This window comes from Corvus hawaiiensis, chromosome 22, assembly GCF_020740725.1.
Source record: "Corvus hawaiiensis isolate bCorHaw1 chromosome 22, bCorHaw1.pri.cur, whole genome shotgun sequence".
Classification (NCBI taxonomy): Eukaryota; Metazoa; Chordata; class Aves; order Passeriformes; family Corvidae; genus Corvus; species Corvus hawaiiensis.
Genome location: NC_063234.1, coordinates 1,680,297 through 1,693,472, shown reverse-complemented (window position 1 = coordinate 1,693,472; position 13,176 = coordinate 1,680,297). Strand labels below are relative to the sequence as shown.

The following is a 13,176-nucleotide window of genomic DNA, read 5'->3' as shown; positions in this document are numbered from 1 at the left end:
CCTGCTTCCCACCCCTCCAAAAGGCAACAACTTGGGAGGATCACCCTTGCCAGGGGCAGCTTCCCCTCCCAGCCCTTCCAAGGATCCTCCCCTCACCTTGGCAATGCGCCTGGAGCCCGAGGGACACAAACATTACGGAATCCACCCACCCACCCTCCCCTCCCACACGCGGGGGACACTGGGTGGTCCTTATCAGGGCACCCCTGGCTCCAGGAGCCTCCAGCTTCCTGTGGGATGGACACAAATTGCTCCCCGGCCACCCCACAAAGCGGCCCCACTCCTCTCCAGGGGCTGGGAGCATCCTGGCGGTCCCGAGGTGCAATTCCAAGGAAGAAGAAAAGCAGAGGAAAGAGGGGAAAAAACCTCAAGGTTGCTCCTCTTTAAACCTGCCCGGCTCCCTGGGGACTGGCAGAACACGATCCCGATGATCCCAGCACTGGGAGGCACGGGCTGCATCCCAAACACCCAGAGAGCCCCGGGCGCAGAGAGGTGTGAACCGCTGGGAAGTTCCCCTCACACTCACACAAAGGCTGGGAGAGCCTCGGAGAGCCCAGGAGCGACGAGGGCTCAGCAGGAAACTCTCTCCAAGCCGTTCTTCCCACCGGGATCCACCGCAGGAGCCCCCTCAGAACCCTCTGCCAGGGAGAGGCTGGAGCCCCCCTCACATTTGCCTTTCCAAGCAGGAACTCCAATCCCTGTCGCGGCTCCAGAGGCCTCCCCAGGCACCACTTGGGAGCTCCTGGAGCATCGCACAAGGATCCGAGACATTCCCAAAAAACGAGCCCTGCTCCTCTGCTCCGCTTGGTCACTTGGTAGCCAGCTCAGCCTGCCCCTGCATCTTTTCCATGACAGCTCCTGCATCTTTTCCATGACAGCTCCTGCATCCTTCCCATCCCAGCTCCTGCATCCTTCCCATCCCAGCTCCTGCATCCTTCCCATCCCTGCTCCTCCATCCTTCCCATCCCTGCTCCTCCATCCTTCCCATCCCTGCTCCTCCATCCTTCCCATCCCTGCTCCTCCATCCTTCCATTCCCAGCTCCTGCATCCTTCCCATCCCAGCTCCTGCATCCTTCCATTCCCAGCTCCTGCATCCTTCCATTCCCAGCTCCTGCATCCTTCCAGCCCCAGCTCCTCCATCCTTCCCATCCCAGCTCCTCCATCCTTCCCATCCCTGCTCCTCCATCCTTCCCATCCCTGCTCCTGCATCCTTCCCATCCCTGCTCCTGCATCCTTCCCATCCCACCTCCTGCATCCTTCCATTCCCAGCTCCTGCATCCTTCCATTCCCAGCTCCTGCATCCTTCCATTCCCAGCTCCTGCATCCTTCCATTCCCAGCTCCTGCATCCTTCCCATCCCAGCTCCTGCATCCTTCCCATGCCAGCTCCTCCATCCTTCCATTCCCAGCTCCTGCATCCTTCCATTCCCAGCTCCTGCATCCTTCCATTCCCAGCTCCTGCATCCTTCCAGCCCCAGCTCCTGCATCCTTCCAGCCCCAGCTCCTCCATCCTTCCAGCCCCAGCTCCTCCATCCTTCCCATCCCTGCTCCTGCATCCTTCCCATCCCACCTCCTCCATCCTTCCATTCCCAGCTCCTGCATCCTTCCATTCCCAGCTCCTGCATCCTTCCCATCCCAGCTCCTGCATCCTTCCCATGCCAGCTCCTCCATCCTTCCATTCCCAGCTCCTGCATCCTTCCATTCCCAGCTCCTCCATCCTTCCCATCCCTGCTCCTCCATCCTTCCCATCCCTGCTCCTGCATCCTTCCCATCCCAGCTCCTCCATCCTTCCATTCCCAGCTCCTGCATCCTTCCAGCCCCAGCTCCTCCATCCTTCCACTCCCAGCTCCTGCATCCTTCCCATCCCACCTCCTGCATCCTTCCCATCCCTGCTCCTCCATCCTTCCATTCCCAGCTCCTCCATCCTTCCCATCCCAGCTCCTGCATCCTTCCAGCCCCAGCTCCTCCATCCTTCCATTCCCAGCTCCTCCATCCTTCCCATCCCTGCTCCTCCATCCTTTCCATCCCACCTCCTCCATCCTTCCCTTCCCAGCTCCTGCATCCTTCCCATTCCAGCTCCTCCATCCTTCCATTCCCTTCTCCTCCATCCTTCCATTCCCTTCTCCTCCATCCTTCCACTCCCAGCTCCTCCATCCTTCCTGGCACACAGCTGCCGAATTCCTTGCCCGATGCCCTCACCCGGGCCCTGCCCTGCTGCCACCGCTCCGGGACCATCCCTGTTCCATCCGGGCAGGGCTTCAGAGCTCCCCCAGCAATCCAGGATAGGGCCCAAGGCCTGGCTTTGAACAATTCCCAAAGGGAAGCGCGGGCATTTGCATCCTCCCCGCGCGTGTTTTCACATGCAAATCACCCCGGCACAGGCGGCCCTTTCTTCCCAGGTCTGCGGGGCTCTGTCCCCTCCAGCCATTGCGGGGCCGCTTTTAGGGGCAGCCCCGCGTGGATCTGAGCAGCCTTTGTGTCCCGGAGCTTCCAGCTCCTCATCCTCTTAGGAAAGACAAACACCGCGCCCCTTGCGAGGATTTGGGATGGGATTTGACAATCCGAGAATCTGTTTGCCCTGGGGTGACCCCGCACCTGCCTGGCCTGTCCGTGTGGGGTGGCATTTTTGTCCATCAGTGTCCCTGTCCCCAGAGCCGGCTGCTTGGAGAGCCCCTGTCCAGCTGCCACGTCCTGGCCACATCTTTGGTGACAGTGACAGCAGGGACACCCCATGTGCCACCTGCTCCCTCGGCCAGCCAGGAACATCCAGCCCTTCCCACAGCTTGGGATGTGTCCGTGGGGAATGAAGGGCCAGGCAGGAAAACTCAGCAAGAGCCGGCCAAGCAAAAAAAAAAAAAGGACATAATGGCAAAAAACAGGCCATAAAAACAGAAAAAAGGGCCATAAAAACAGAAAAAAGGGCCATAAAAACAAAAAAAAAGCCATAAAAGCCACCTTTGGCTCCGGAGAGGGCAGCTGGGGACAGCGAATCCAGGGATCCAGGGCGGTTTGCCTGCCCAGAACCTGGATATTTATCTCTGGATGGAGCAGGGATGGATTCATCCCTCATCCCTCAGCCACTGCTCATCATCCCCCCTGCACCGACAGCCTTCCTCTCCTTCCTCCTCCTCCTCCTAGGAGTGGCCTCCGGCTGTCCAGGGGACCGCTGAGGGACAGGAGGCACAAAGTCCCCGCGGCTGCCAGGAGGGAGGAGGGAGGGACAAGGGCCAGGTGCCAACTGAACCCCTCACACGAAGCTTCTCTTCCCCTGCTCCGGGCAAAAATCCATCATCTCCCAGCTAATCCACATCCCCCTGCCCGGATTTTTTCGTGGAAGTGCTCCGTGCACCCAGGGCTGCGTGTGGCCAGCGGGCAGCTCAGAGCTGGTGCCACTCCTGGCTGCGTTTCTGTCACAGCCGGGGTGCCAAGGGTGGCACAGGAGGGGCTGGGGGCAGCTGGCTTGGAGGAGCCGGGCAGAGGGGAGGGATTATCCCGCTGTTCCCGGAGCCTGGAGCTGGCAGGAGACGCAGCTCCCCGGGCACTGCGAGCAGCGGGAGCCTCACACGCTCCGCTCCCTCGGGAAGGGACGGCACCAGCAGCGGCCTCGGCTTAAATTCCTTCCCATTTCTGCCTCCCCAGATTCCAGCCTGAAGCACGCAAAAAAAAAAATCGGAGCTGCTTTGGGAGATGATTGACAGCTGTCAGTCACCCCCTCCTCACCCAGCTCCTGCTGTTGCCAGGCTGATTCCCCACCTGGCTCCCTTCCCGCTAATCCTGTTTGGCAGGGAGCTAATTAGGATTTATCTGACAGCACCCAGGGCCTGCAGAGCCGTTTTCTGCTTCCTCTGGGGAGGTGGAGGAGGAGGAGGAGGAGGAGGAGGAGGAGGAGGAGGAGGATGAGGAGGAGGAGGAGGGAGCCTGTAGAAGGCGTTTGCTCCTTCTTCCTTTCCCCATCCCCTCCCGCAGTTTTCCCGGCTAATTACCGGCGAGAGGAGCGGGACGGGGGGGAGAAATGCGGGGATTTTAATTATTTCATTTAACACTTGGCAGGACCCAGCTTTGACTCCCCGCTGAGCAGCGCTTGGAAATAAAGAGCTTTTAAAGGCTCTCCGCGGGAGAGGAGCGAGCGGGAGTGGGATCCGGGGCTGGCGTGTGCGGGGCGGGATGGGGATGTTCATTCACGCCATTCCCAGTGAACATTCCCAATAAACATTCCCAATGAACGCTGCCGCTCCAGGGAGGGCTGGATAAGCGCGGCCTCTTCTGAAAAAAAGGGGTTTTCCCCACTTAATAACTTTGTCTGGAAGCTGATCTAGCACTGGACCAGGCAGCGCCTTCCAGATGCGCTCAGGGATGGAAGACGCCTGGGAAAGGGATGGAAAAAGCTCCAGCGTGGAGTGGGCCATGCATCTGGTGCCTGGGGACTCCAGGTCCCCCTCTCCCAGCCCTGCAGACCCCTCCGTGCTCCCCAGAGCTGTGCTCCTGCTGCCTCGTCACTGCGATGTCCCCAGCGAGACCCCCCAGATCCCACCCAGCCGGGGGAAGGTTCTGATGGCTCTGCCTCGCCCCTAAAAAAGCAGAACCCTTAACCCTAAACCAGAAAACTCAAACCGAGGTTCGCCCGCGGAGCTTGGAAGGTCTGGAAGGACAAAACGCTGCCCCAAAGGGGACACGGAGCAAAGCCAAAGCCACCCGAGCGAGGGGAAGCAGCTCCGAGCTAAAGCCGCGCAATTCCCGCTGTTCCAAGGACTCTGCGCATCCCGGGCAGCGGTGCCTTCCCAAAGCCGAGCTGCTGCCCTGGGCGCGGCTCACACGGAGCGCTGGGAGCCCATTCCCAGGAGGATTGTGCGGAGCGAGCGAGGATTTCACCCCCTCAGCGGGCACCGCTCCCGGGATCAGCGCCAGGAGAGGGGAACAGCGGGGCGCGGCTGGGGACAAGCCCTGAGTGCTTCCCCCCCGGTCCCCGGCCGTGCTCCGGCTCCTCCGCGGGCTCACACCGCCACCTGCCGCCCTTCCCGACCCTCTCCTGCCGCCGGGAATTCCAGCCGAGCCGCAGGGAGCTCCAAAGGGAGCGGGGCAGAGCCCGGAGCAGCTCCCCGGACAGGGATGGGCTGGCCCAGGGCAGCTCCGGGGACCCGCACGGAGGAAGGGACAAACAGGGGGACAAACAGGGACAAACGGGACCTTTCCAACACTTCAACCCGCCCTGAACTTTTATTATCTGGTGGTTGCTGTTTCCCTCCACCAGAGAGAGCCTCGTGAGGCTACTGGAGCCACTGGGAGTGACTGGGAGCGACTGGTCCAAGCCTTCAGGCTCTCCCCGCGCGGAGCTCAGCCATCCCTTCTCCCAAACCTCTCCCAAACCCTCCCAGCTGGCTCAGCTGCCAGGATCAGCCGGCAGCGCAGGATTCTTGCAGGATGTGAGGGATGTCGTGGGTGGGAATAGGAAGAACCAGCAGAAAACGGGGATGGAACCACCCCGGGGCATTTCCCTGCAGCAAAGCCCCGGCGGGATAAAATTAGGATGTGTCCCTGGCGCTCCGGATCCCTTCCCAGCGGGAAAGCAATGAGTGACATCCCGCAGCCACAGAGTGGCTCAGGTTGGGGGGGCTGCCAGAACCCTAAACCCGCATCAGCAGAGCCCCAAAATCCCATCAGTAGAGCCCCAAAAGCCCAGCTGGTGAGAAAACTCCTCCTGCCACAGACCCAGACCATAAAGCAGAGGGAGCTCGGCAAAATCCCCCAATTCCAGTCCCCCGGGGGCTCAAGGGGTGGAGGGACACAGGAATGCCCAGCACATCCCTGAGCCAAGGGGATTTGTCCCTGGATCCGTGGCCACCACCCCTGGGCAGGGGCAGAGCTCTCCCTGCACCTCTCACGGGCATCGGAGAGAGCCCAAAAATGACCCAAATTCACCCCTGAGCCTGCCCTGGGACAGGGAAGGGAAAAAGGGGGGGAAAAAAGGGAGAGGAGGGGGGAAAAAAGGGAGAGGAGGGGGGAAAAAAGGGAGAGGAGGGGGGAAAAAAAGGGAGAGGAGGGGGGAAAAAAAGGGAGAGGAGGGGGGAAAAAAAGGGAGAGGAGGGGGGAAAAAAAGGGAGAGGAGGGGGGAAAAAAAGGGAGAGGAGGGGGGAAAAAAAGGGAGAGGAGGGGGGAAAAAAAAGGGAGAGGAGGGGGGAAAAAAAGGGAGAGGAGGGGGGAAAAAAAGGGAGAGGAGGGGGGAAAAAAAGGGAGAGGAGGGGGGAAAAAAAGGGAGAGGGGGGGGGAAAAAAAGGGAGAGGAGGGGGGAAAAAAAGAGGGAAAAAGGGGAGAAGGGGGGGAAAAAAGGGGAGGGGAAGTGGGATAAAAGGGGGGAAAAACCCTTTCCCCTTCCCTCCCGAGCAGCTGGGAAATCGCCCCCAGAGGCGTTTGGGCGCTGGATGGGGCACAGCAAGGAGAGCGAGCATTCGCAGGAATCCAGACCCTTTTCCAGCTGCCCACCAGCTCCGGGAGAGCCGGGAGCAGCCAACCCCCAGCTCCTGCCCCTGCCAGCCTCACCTGGCACCCGCACAGAGCCGAGCAGGGGCACCAGGATCGATTCCCTGCATCCCTGAGGAGCGGGAGGCCCGGGAAGCGGCAGCCAGCAGAGGATGCTGTCGGCTCGGAAAAGCTCCCCGTGCTCCTCCCGCGGCCGGGAGCGTGCGGCTTCCCAGGAAATTTGGGTGGAAAACCCAGGAGCAGCGGTTTTATGGAGCTCCCTCCACAGCTGGGGCGCTCCTGGGTCAACCCCTTCTCCCCGGCTCCTTTGGCACTCGGGGGCAGAGCTGGCACAGCTCTGTTCCACCCCAAAAAGCTGCTGTGGGGTCGGCAGCGATCCTAAAGGTCCTGGAGTGAGCACAGGAGCTCAAGAGTGGGAAGAGGAACAGCCCCGAACCCAAATCTGGGGCAGTCCTGGTTCAATCCCTTCTCCCCGGCTCCAGGGGCTTGGCACTGCCAGCACAATGCCCAGCCCAAGGGCAGCTGGGCTGGCACAGCTCTGTCCCACCTCAAATCACCCCAGAAGCTGCTGTGGGGTCAGGAGCAAACCTGAAAGTCTTGGGGTGAGCACAGGAGCTCGAGAGTGGGGAGAGGAACAGCCCCAACCCCGAATCTGGGGCACTCCTGGTTCAATCCCTTCTCCCCGGCTCCTTTGGCACCCGAGGGCAGCTGAGCTGGCACAGCTTTGCCCCACCCCACACCACCCCAAAAAGCTGCTTTGGGGTCAGCAGCGGTCCTAAAGGTCCTGGGGTGAGCAGAAAAGTGGGAAGAGGAGCAGCTCCAAGCCCGAATCTGGGGCACTCCTGGCTCAATCTCTTCTCCTCGGCTCCTCTGGCAACCGAGCCCCGTCCAGCCTGGCCTTGGACCCTTCCAGGGATGGGGCAGCTCCTCTGGGCACCCTGTGCCAGCGTTTTGCCACCCTCATTGTAAGAATTTCTTCCTCGTACGCGGTGTGAGCCCACCCTCCTCCAGCTCCAGCCCATCCCCGCTGGTCCTGCCACACCTCCCTCGCTTTTCCTGGGAGATTCCCAAGGAATTGCTCCGTTTGCCCCACACCTGGAGCTCCCCAGCTCAGCCAGGACGAGGACAGGAATTCCCTCCTTCCAAACCACCCTCCCCCCCCCCTCCCAGGCCAGCTCGGCAGCCCAGTCCTCCCAGTTTGCCCCAGTTCGAGCTCCGAGAGCTCCGCCCGCCCTCCCCAGGCCGCAGATGAAGGTGAGAGGCTGAGGATGGAGAGGAAGATGAGGCAAGCGCTACGTGAGGAGTCCTTAGATCACAGTTCCACACCCCCAGCGCTCCGGGGGATCGGTGCCACCACCACAAACCAGGGACAAACCGGGGACAAACCCAAAGAGGGAAGGAGGGAAGAGCCGGGAGCTCCCCAAACTGTGATCTAACAGCAATAGTGGCTCGGAGGTGTGAGCACAGCCCCGAGGGGCCAGGGGTGCTGCACACCTCGGGAGGCTCCTATTGCTCCAGCACATCCCGAGGGATGGGGATGACAGGGACTAAGCCAGTGGATGGAGAAAATGGGAATTTGGGGTTGTTTTTTTTTTTTTGGTGTGACACCCCCACCACTTACCGGCGAGAAGCTTCCTATGTTCTTTAGAAAGCAGGGGAGGAGAAAAAGGAGAGAAGAAATCAGTTAGAAGCAGGAAAACAGGAGCGGCCCCCAAGCTTTCCGCCTCCCCAAGCCCCCTCCACCACCTGAGGTGCTTCCAGGTGTCTCTCCCAGCCCTTTCCAGGCTGGATCCTGCCCCACATCCAGGCAGGATCGAGGAATTCTTTCTCCCTCTTCCCAGCGATCCAAATCTCACAGGCGAAAAGGAACTCCCAGGGAACAGACCTGGGTTCTTTTCCCCACGTGCAGCAGGCCCTGGAAGGGAATCCAAGGCCAAGCTGTGCCCTGGGGACATCCACGTGGTCCAGATCCAGCTGGGAAGGACCAGGGGCAGAGGGACAGCAGGACTGGCACTGCCGCCTTCAGCTGCAACACCCAGAAAACCCCAGAGCTCACCCAGAAAACCCCAGAACTCACCCAGAAAACCCCAGCTCTTCCCCCTGTTAGCCCTCACTTCAGGACACCATTCCCATCCCCACCCTCCAAGCACATGGATTTGAACACGTCTGAGTGGCACAAGGAGCTCCCAAATCCGCCGGCAGCCGGGAAACAGCCGGATCCTGCTGATCCCGATGATCCCACACACAAATCCTGCTCAGCAAAACGAGGGGGAAAGAGCTCCGGGACACCAAAACCGCGCCAAGCACAGCACAAATCCCACCAGGAGCGTCCCAGCAGTGACTCCTGACCACCCTGACCACGCTGGATCTGATCCACGAGGAGCTGGCACTCGAGGAGCTGCTGGGGAATATCCCAGGTGCAGAACTCCCATTAACCATTAAATTCCACGGATTTTCTGGGCAAAGGGATGAATTTCTGAAAGCAAACCACAGTCAGGAGCTAAACCTGCAGCTGTCACGGCTTCAAATGTTTCCCTCTCCCATCCCAGCCTGATCCCTCCCCTCTGAAGGAGAGGGCTGGAAGCACTTTTGGGGCTGAGGGAAGTGGAACAGGGGATGAAACGAGGTCTCGGCAGAGGTGACGAGAGAGCAGAGCCAGGGTTGGCAGCTGAGCATTTCAACAGCCCTGAGGAGCCTGGATTGTCCATCCAGGGAATCGGGGAACTCCCGCGACCAGCATGGAATGCTGCCTGTGGAAGCGGGGTCCCCGTCCCACGGGGGGAATCCAACCCCTGGCCCCTCTCTTGTATTCACAGAGCCCCAGGGGTGTGGATGGATGGAGGGAGGGATGGAGGGAGGGAGGGAAGGGTAGAGGGATGGAAGGATGGAGGGATGGGCCAGAGGTGCCACCTCCTCTGCCAGGTGACAGCAGCACGGATGGAGGCAGCACCATCCCCATAATTTGAATTTAGAGGGGCCGGAGCTGAGGGAGGCAGAGCTGGAACTCCGAGCCGGCCACAAATATTCCACCTGCCCCAGGCCACGGGGGCTCGGCTCTCGCTTCTGTTTTCCTTCCTCTTTTTATAAATCCAAAATCCCAAAATAACCTGGGCTGCTCTGGGATATTTTCCAGCTGTTTTTTTCCCCTCTCTCTTCCTTTCTGCTGGCGCTGATTTAGGGCTGCGGGACACGATCCCAGAAGGGCCCTGGGATGCCCCCACAGCCAGACTGGACACTTGGCCCTGAGGAGCCACAAGCCAGGGGTCACGCACAGGGACTCCAGACCGTTCCTGTGCTCGGCCACATCCACCCACAGCTCCGGATGGACATCCCAGCCCCTTCCCACACAATTCCCATCCATCCCATGGCTCCCTGTCCCTCAGGAGACCCTCCCAGCCAGACTGGACACTTGACCCCACAGAGCCACAAGCCGGGGGTGACTCCAGACCTCTCCTGTGCTCAGCCACATCCCCCCACAGCTCCGGATGGACATTCCAGCCCCATCCCACACAATTCCCGTTCATCCCTGTCTCTCGGAGCCCCCCCAGCCCAGCAGGGCCCAGACGTTCCCCTCTGATTTTCAGAACAAAAGTGCAATTGAGCCGAGCCACCCCCGAGCCTGACCCTCCCTTCAACTCCAGCAGAATTCCCGGGGCTTTGATTTTCCCCTTCACGGAGCTGCGGCTCCGCGAGGCCGCTGAGAACATCAAGGAGAGGCAGAGAAGTTTGTTTTACTCGGGATTAAATAAAACAAAACCCGAAAGGAGAGCGGGAGGCTCCGTTCCAAGGTCAGGCACTCGCCTGTGGAACGCTTCCACGCTCGGAGCAGGGAATATTCCTGGGAAGCGAGGCAGGGCAGGAGGATGGTGCCGGAACAAAGCTGCCCTTCCCTGCTCTTCCCTTCCCTTCCCTCCCGAGGCACCCAGGATGTGCCTTTGAGTCACTCGGGGTGTCTGGGACAAGTGGCACTGCTGGGAAGCCACGTGTGGCCACCCCCCGGAGGCGGCTCCTGAGTCACTCCCAGCGTTTCTCCCGGGCCACTTCCCTGCCAAAGCACGGGGCAAAGCTCAGCCAGGCACGTTGTTCCTTGGGAAAACCCTGCCTGGAGATCCCCGGCCTGGAAAGGAGGCTCTGGGAAGTGGCTTCAGAGCAATCATGGGCAGGGCAGAGAGCCCCTTTCCCGGTTTTCCTTCGGAAGGGAAGCTGCTGCCTTCCAGGGAATGGGATTGGGGTGGGTGTTCCTCACCTGGGAGTGTCCAGGGGCTGGGAAAAGTCGGGATAGCCACAAGCAGCTCCCAGCAACTTCATACTGAAATCCCTCCGCAAACGCAGCCCGCGAATTCCTCCCTTTTCCTGGCGCTCGGCAATGAATTCAGGAATTTTCGGGAGTCTGGGGCCGCGCTGTTGTTAATTACACACTAATTAAGCACGTTACACCCGCTCTCAGACACAGATCAATCAACTGGCAGCGCATCAGCGTCCTGCGAGCCCGCCTCCCCGCAGAGCCGCGATTTTGGGATTGGGATTGGGATGGGAGCATCCCCAGAGCCACGCCGGGAAGGAGGGAGAGGAAGAGGCCGGGATTCCTCCACCTTCCTCCCTTCCCAAGCTCCGAAAGTCCCCGAAATGCCGCCAGGATTGGAACCAGATGTGTAGGAAGTGTCTCATTAGCGGTAATTGCTTCGCGAGGATTTGAGGTTTCCCCTCTCTGCCACCACCAAAAACACTCGGAAGGAGCTGCCGTGGGTCCGGGACAAGGGAAAAAAAAACTCCTCAGGGCAGAGTTTGAGCTGCACAAACGTTTGGGATTGGCGGCAGGGAAAGTTTGTTCAGCGGGGGCTGAGGGATCTGATCCCATCCCGGCAGATTAAGCTGGAAAAACTCCGCCTAAATCCCACTTTCCTGCCTCATCGCGGCCAAATGATTCGTGAAATGGGCTCACAGTTACGTGCCCTGCACCCTCCCGGCTTCCAGAGGGGGAAAACGGGCACGGGGCACTCCGGGAGCTCCTGCCCCACAGCCCGGGGCTGGTCGGGGACGTGGCAGCAGCTCCAGGCTTCCCCACCCCAGCCATCCCCGTGCTCCACCTGCGGAGCGGTTTTCCATGGATTGCAGGGCTGGAGCGGACAAATCCAAGAGATCAGAGCTGGCAGATCCTTGCAGGGAACAGGCTCGGAGCAGGGAGACCCAAAGCAAGGCAGGTTTCACAATTTCTGCAGGGACTGGATGAGATCCAAGACCTTTCCAAGGCCCTGTGGCATCCAGAGCCAAGATTTTCCTGTGCTGCACGAGTTCCCCACACCAGGGGCGATTTTCCACCTCTTCCCTAAATCATCTCTTGGTTCTCGTGCTGAATTCCCACTTCTCCACAGAAAACCACCGCAGAATTCCCAATTTATGGCACAAACCTCTCCACGATTTTCCTCCCTGCACCCCACCAGCGCTGGATTTGATCCCTCCTCGGGGAGCAGAGGGAAGCAGAGCCATCCTGCTGTCCCCCCGGTGCTGGATCCCGGCAGGCTGAGCCATCCCCAGGCCCACTGAGGGCTCCAAGGGAGGTGATTACAGACAGCAAATCCCAGGAAGCAGCTCCCCGGATCCTAAATCCCACCAGAATCTCACTCCACGCATCCCTCAGGGACAGGACCGAGCTGTGAGGACACAAAGCCGCACCAGCCCTTTGTGGTGCCATCACTTCGGCACCTCCCTGAGCAACATCCGTGTCCCGAGCGCCATTCCCGACACCGGGACAACCCCGATCCCGGCTGGGGCACAACCCCGGCCGCTCTGGCCCCGTTTCCTCCCGCAGCCCTGGGGACAAAGGCGCCTTTGCCGGGCACAACGCCGGGCTGGGGTCAGAGGAGGAGCTGCACCCGCTTTATTTTTGGTGAGAACGGCGCAGTGGCGATGCGCGGATCTCCCGGGCTCCTCAAGTGCCACCAGCGGGGCGGTGTCCCCCGTTCCCAGCGGGGCTCCCCGCTCCCAGCGGGGCTCTGTCCCCATTCCCAGTGGGGCTGTGTCCCCCGTTCCCATCAGGGCGGTGTCCCCTGTCCCCAGCGGGGCTCCCCGTTCCCAGCGGGGCTGTGTCCCCCGTTCCCAGCGGGGCTGTGTCCCCCGTTCCCATCAGGGCGGTGTCCCCCATTCCCATCAGGGCGGTGTCCCCCATTCCCAGCGCTGTCCCCCATTCCCAGTGGGGCGGTGTCCCCCATTCCCATCAGGGCGGTGTCCCCCATTCCCAGCGCTGTCCCCCATTCCCAGTGGGGCGGTGTCCCCCATTCCCATCAGGGCGGTGTCCCCTGTCCCCAGTGGGGCGGTGTCCCCCCATTCCCAGCGGTGTCCCCTGTCCCCAGCGCAGCCCCGGCGCTCACACAAAGGCCGCTTCTGTTGGAGCCCGGCGCTGTTTCCTGGGAAGGGAGCCAGGCCTGGCAGCTCCCGGCAGCGGGAATCAAAGCCCCGTTTGTGCTGCCGAGCCCCCCGAGCAGCGCTGGGGCACCCGCGCAGGGCGGCGAGGCCGGAGCAGCCGGCCGGGGACAGCGACGCAGCCCCGCGCACAGATGGGGACAGCGGGGGGACAGCGGGCACGGAGCGGGACGGGAGCCAGCCTTGGCCGAGGAAAAGCTGTGCCACGGGCAGGACGCTGGGCAGCCCCCCAGGAGCCCCCCGAGCCCGGGAGCAGCGGGGAGGAGCCGCGGTGGCCGCCGCGGGCA

General features: G+C 61.2%; 1 protein-coding gene across 5 annotated transcripts in view; it reads right to left on the bottom strand.

Moving 5' to 3' along the window:
* The window catches only part of AGRN (agrin), a 90,400-nt gene that overhangs the window by 54,943 nt on the left and 22,281 nt on the right, over positions 1–13,176 (bottom strand). For 3 of the 5 annotated variants that reach the window (XM_048326528.1, XM_048326524.1, XM_048326525.1), the window contains exon 3: positions 8,091–8,111. The exons of the other annotated variants lie outside the window; for them this stretch is intronic. In XM_048326528.1, the coding sequence (XP_048182485.1) occupies positions 8,091–8,111 (21 nt within the window). The remainder of the gene's footprint in view (positions 1–8,090; positions 8,112–13,176) is intronic. 5 annotated transcript variants of the gene reach the window in all.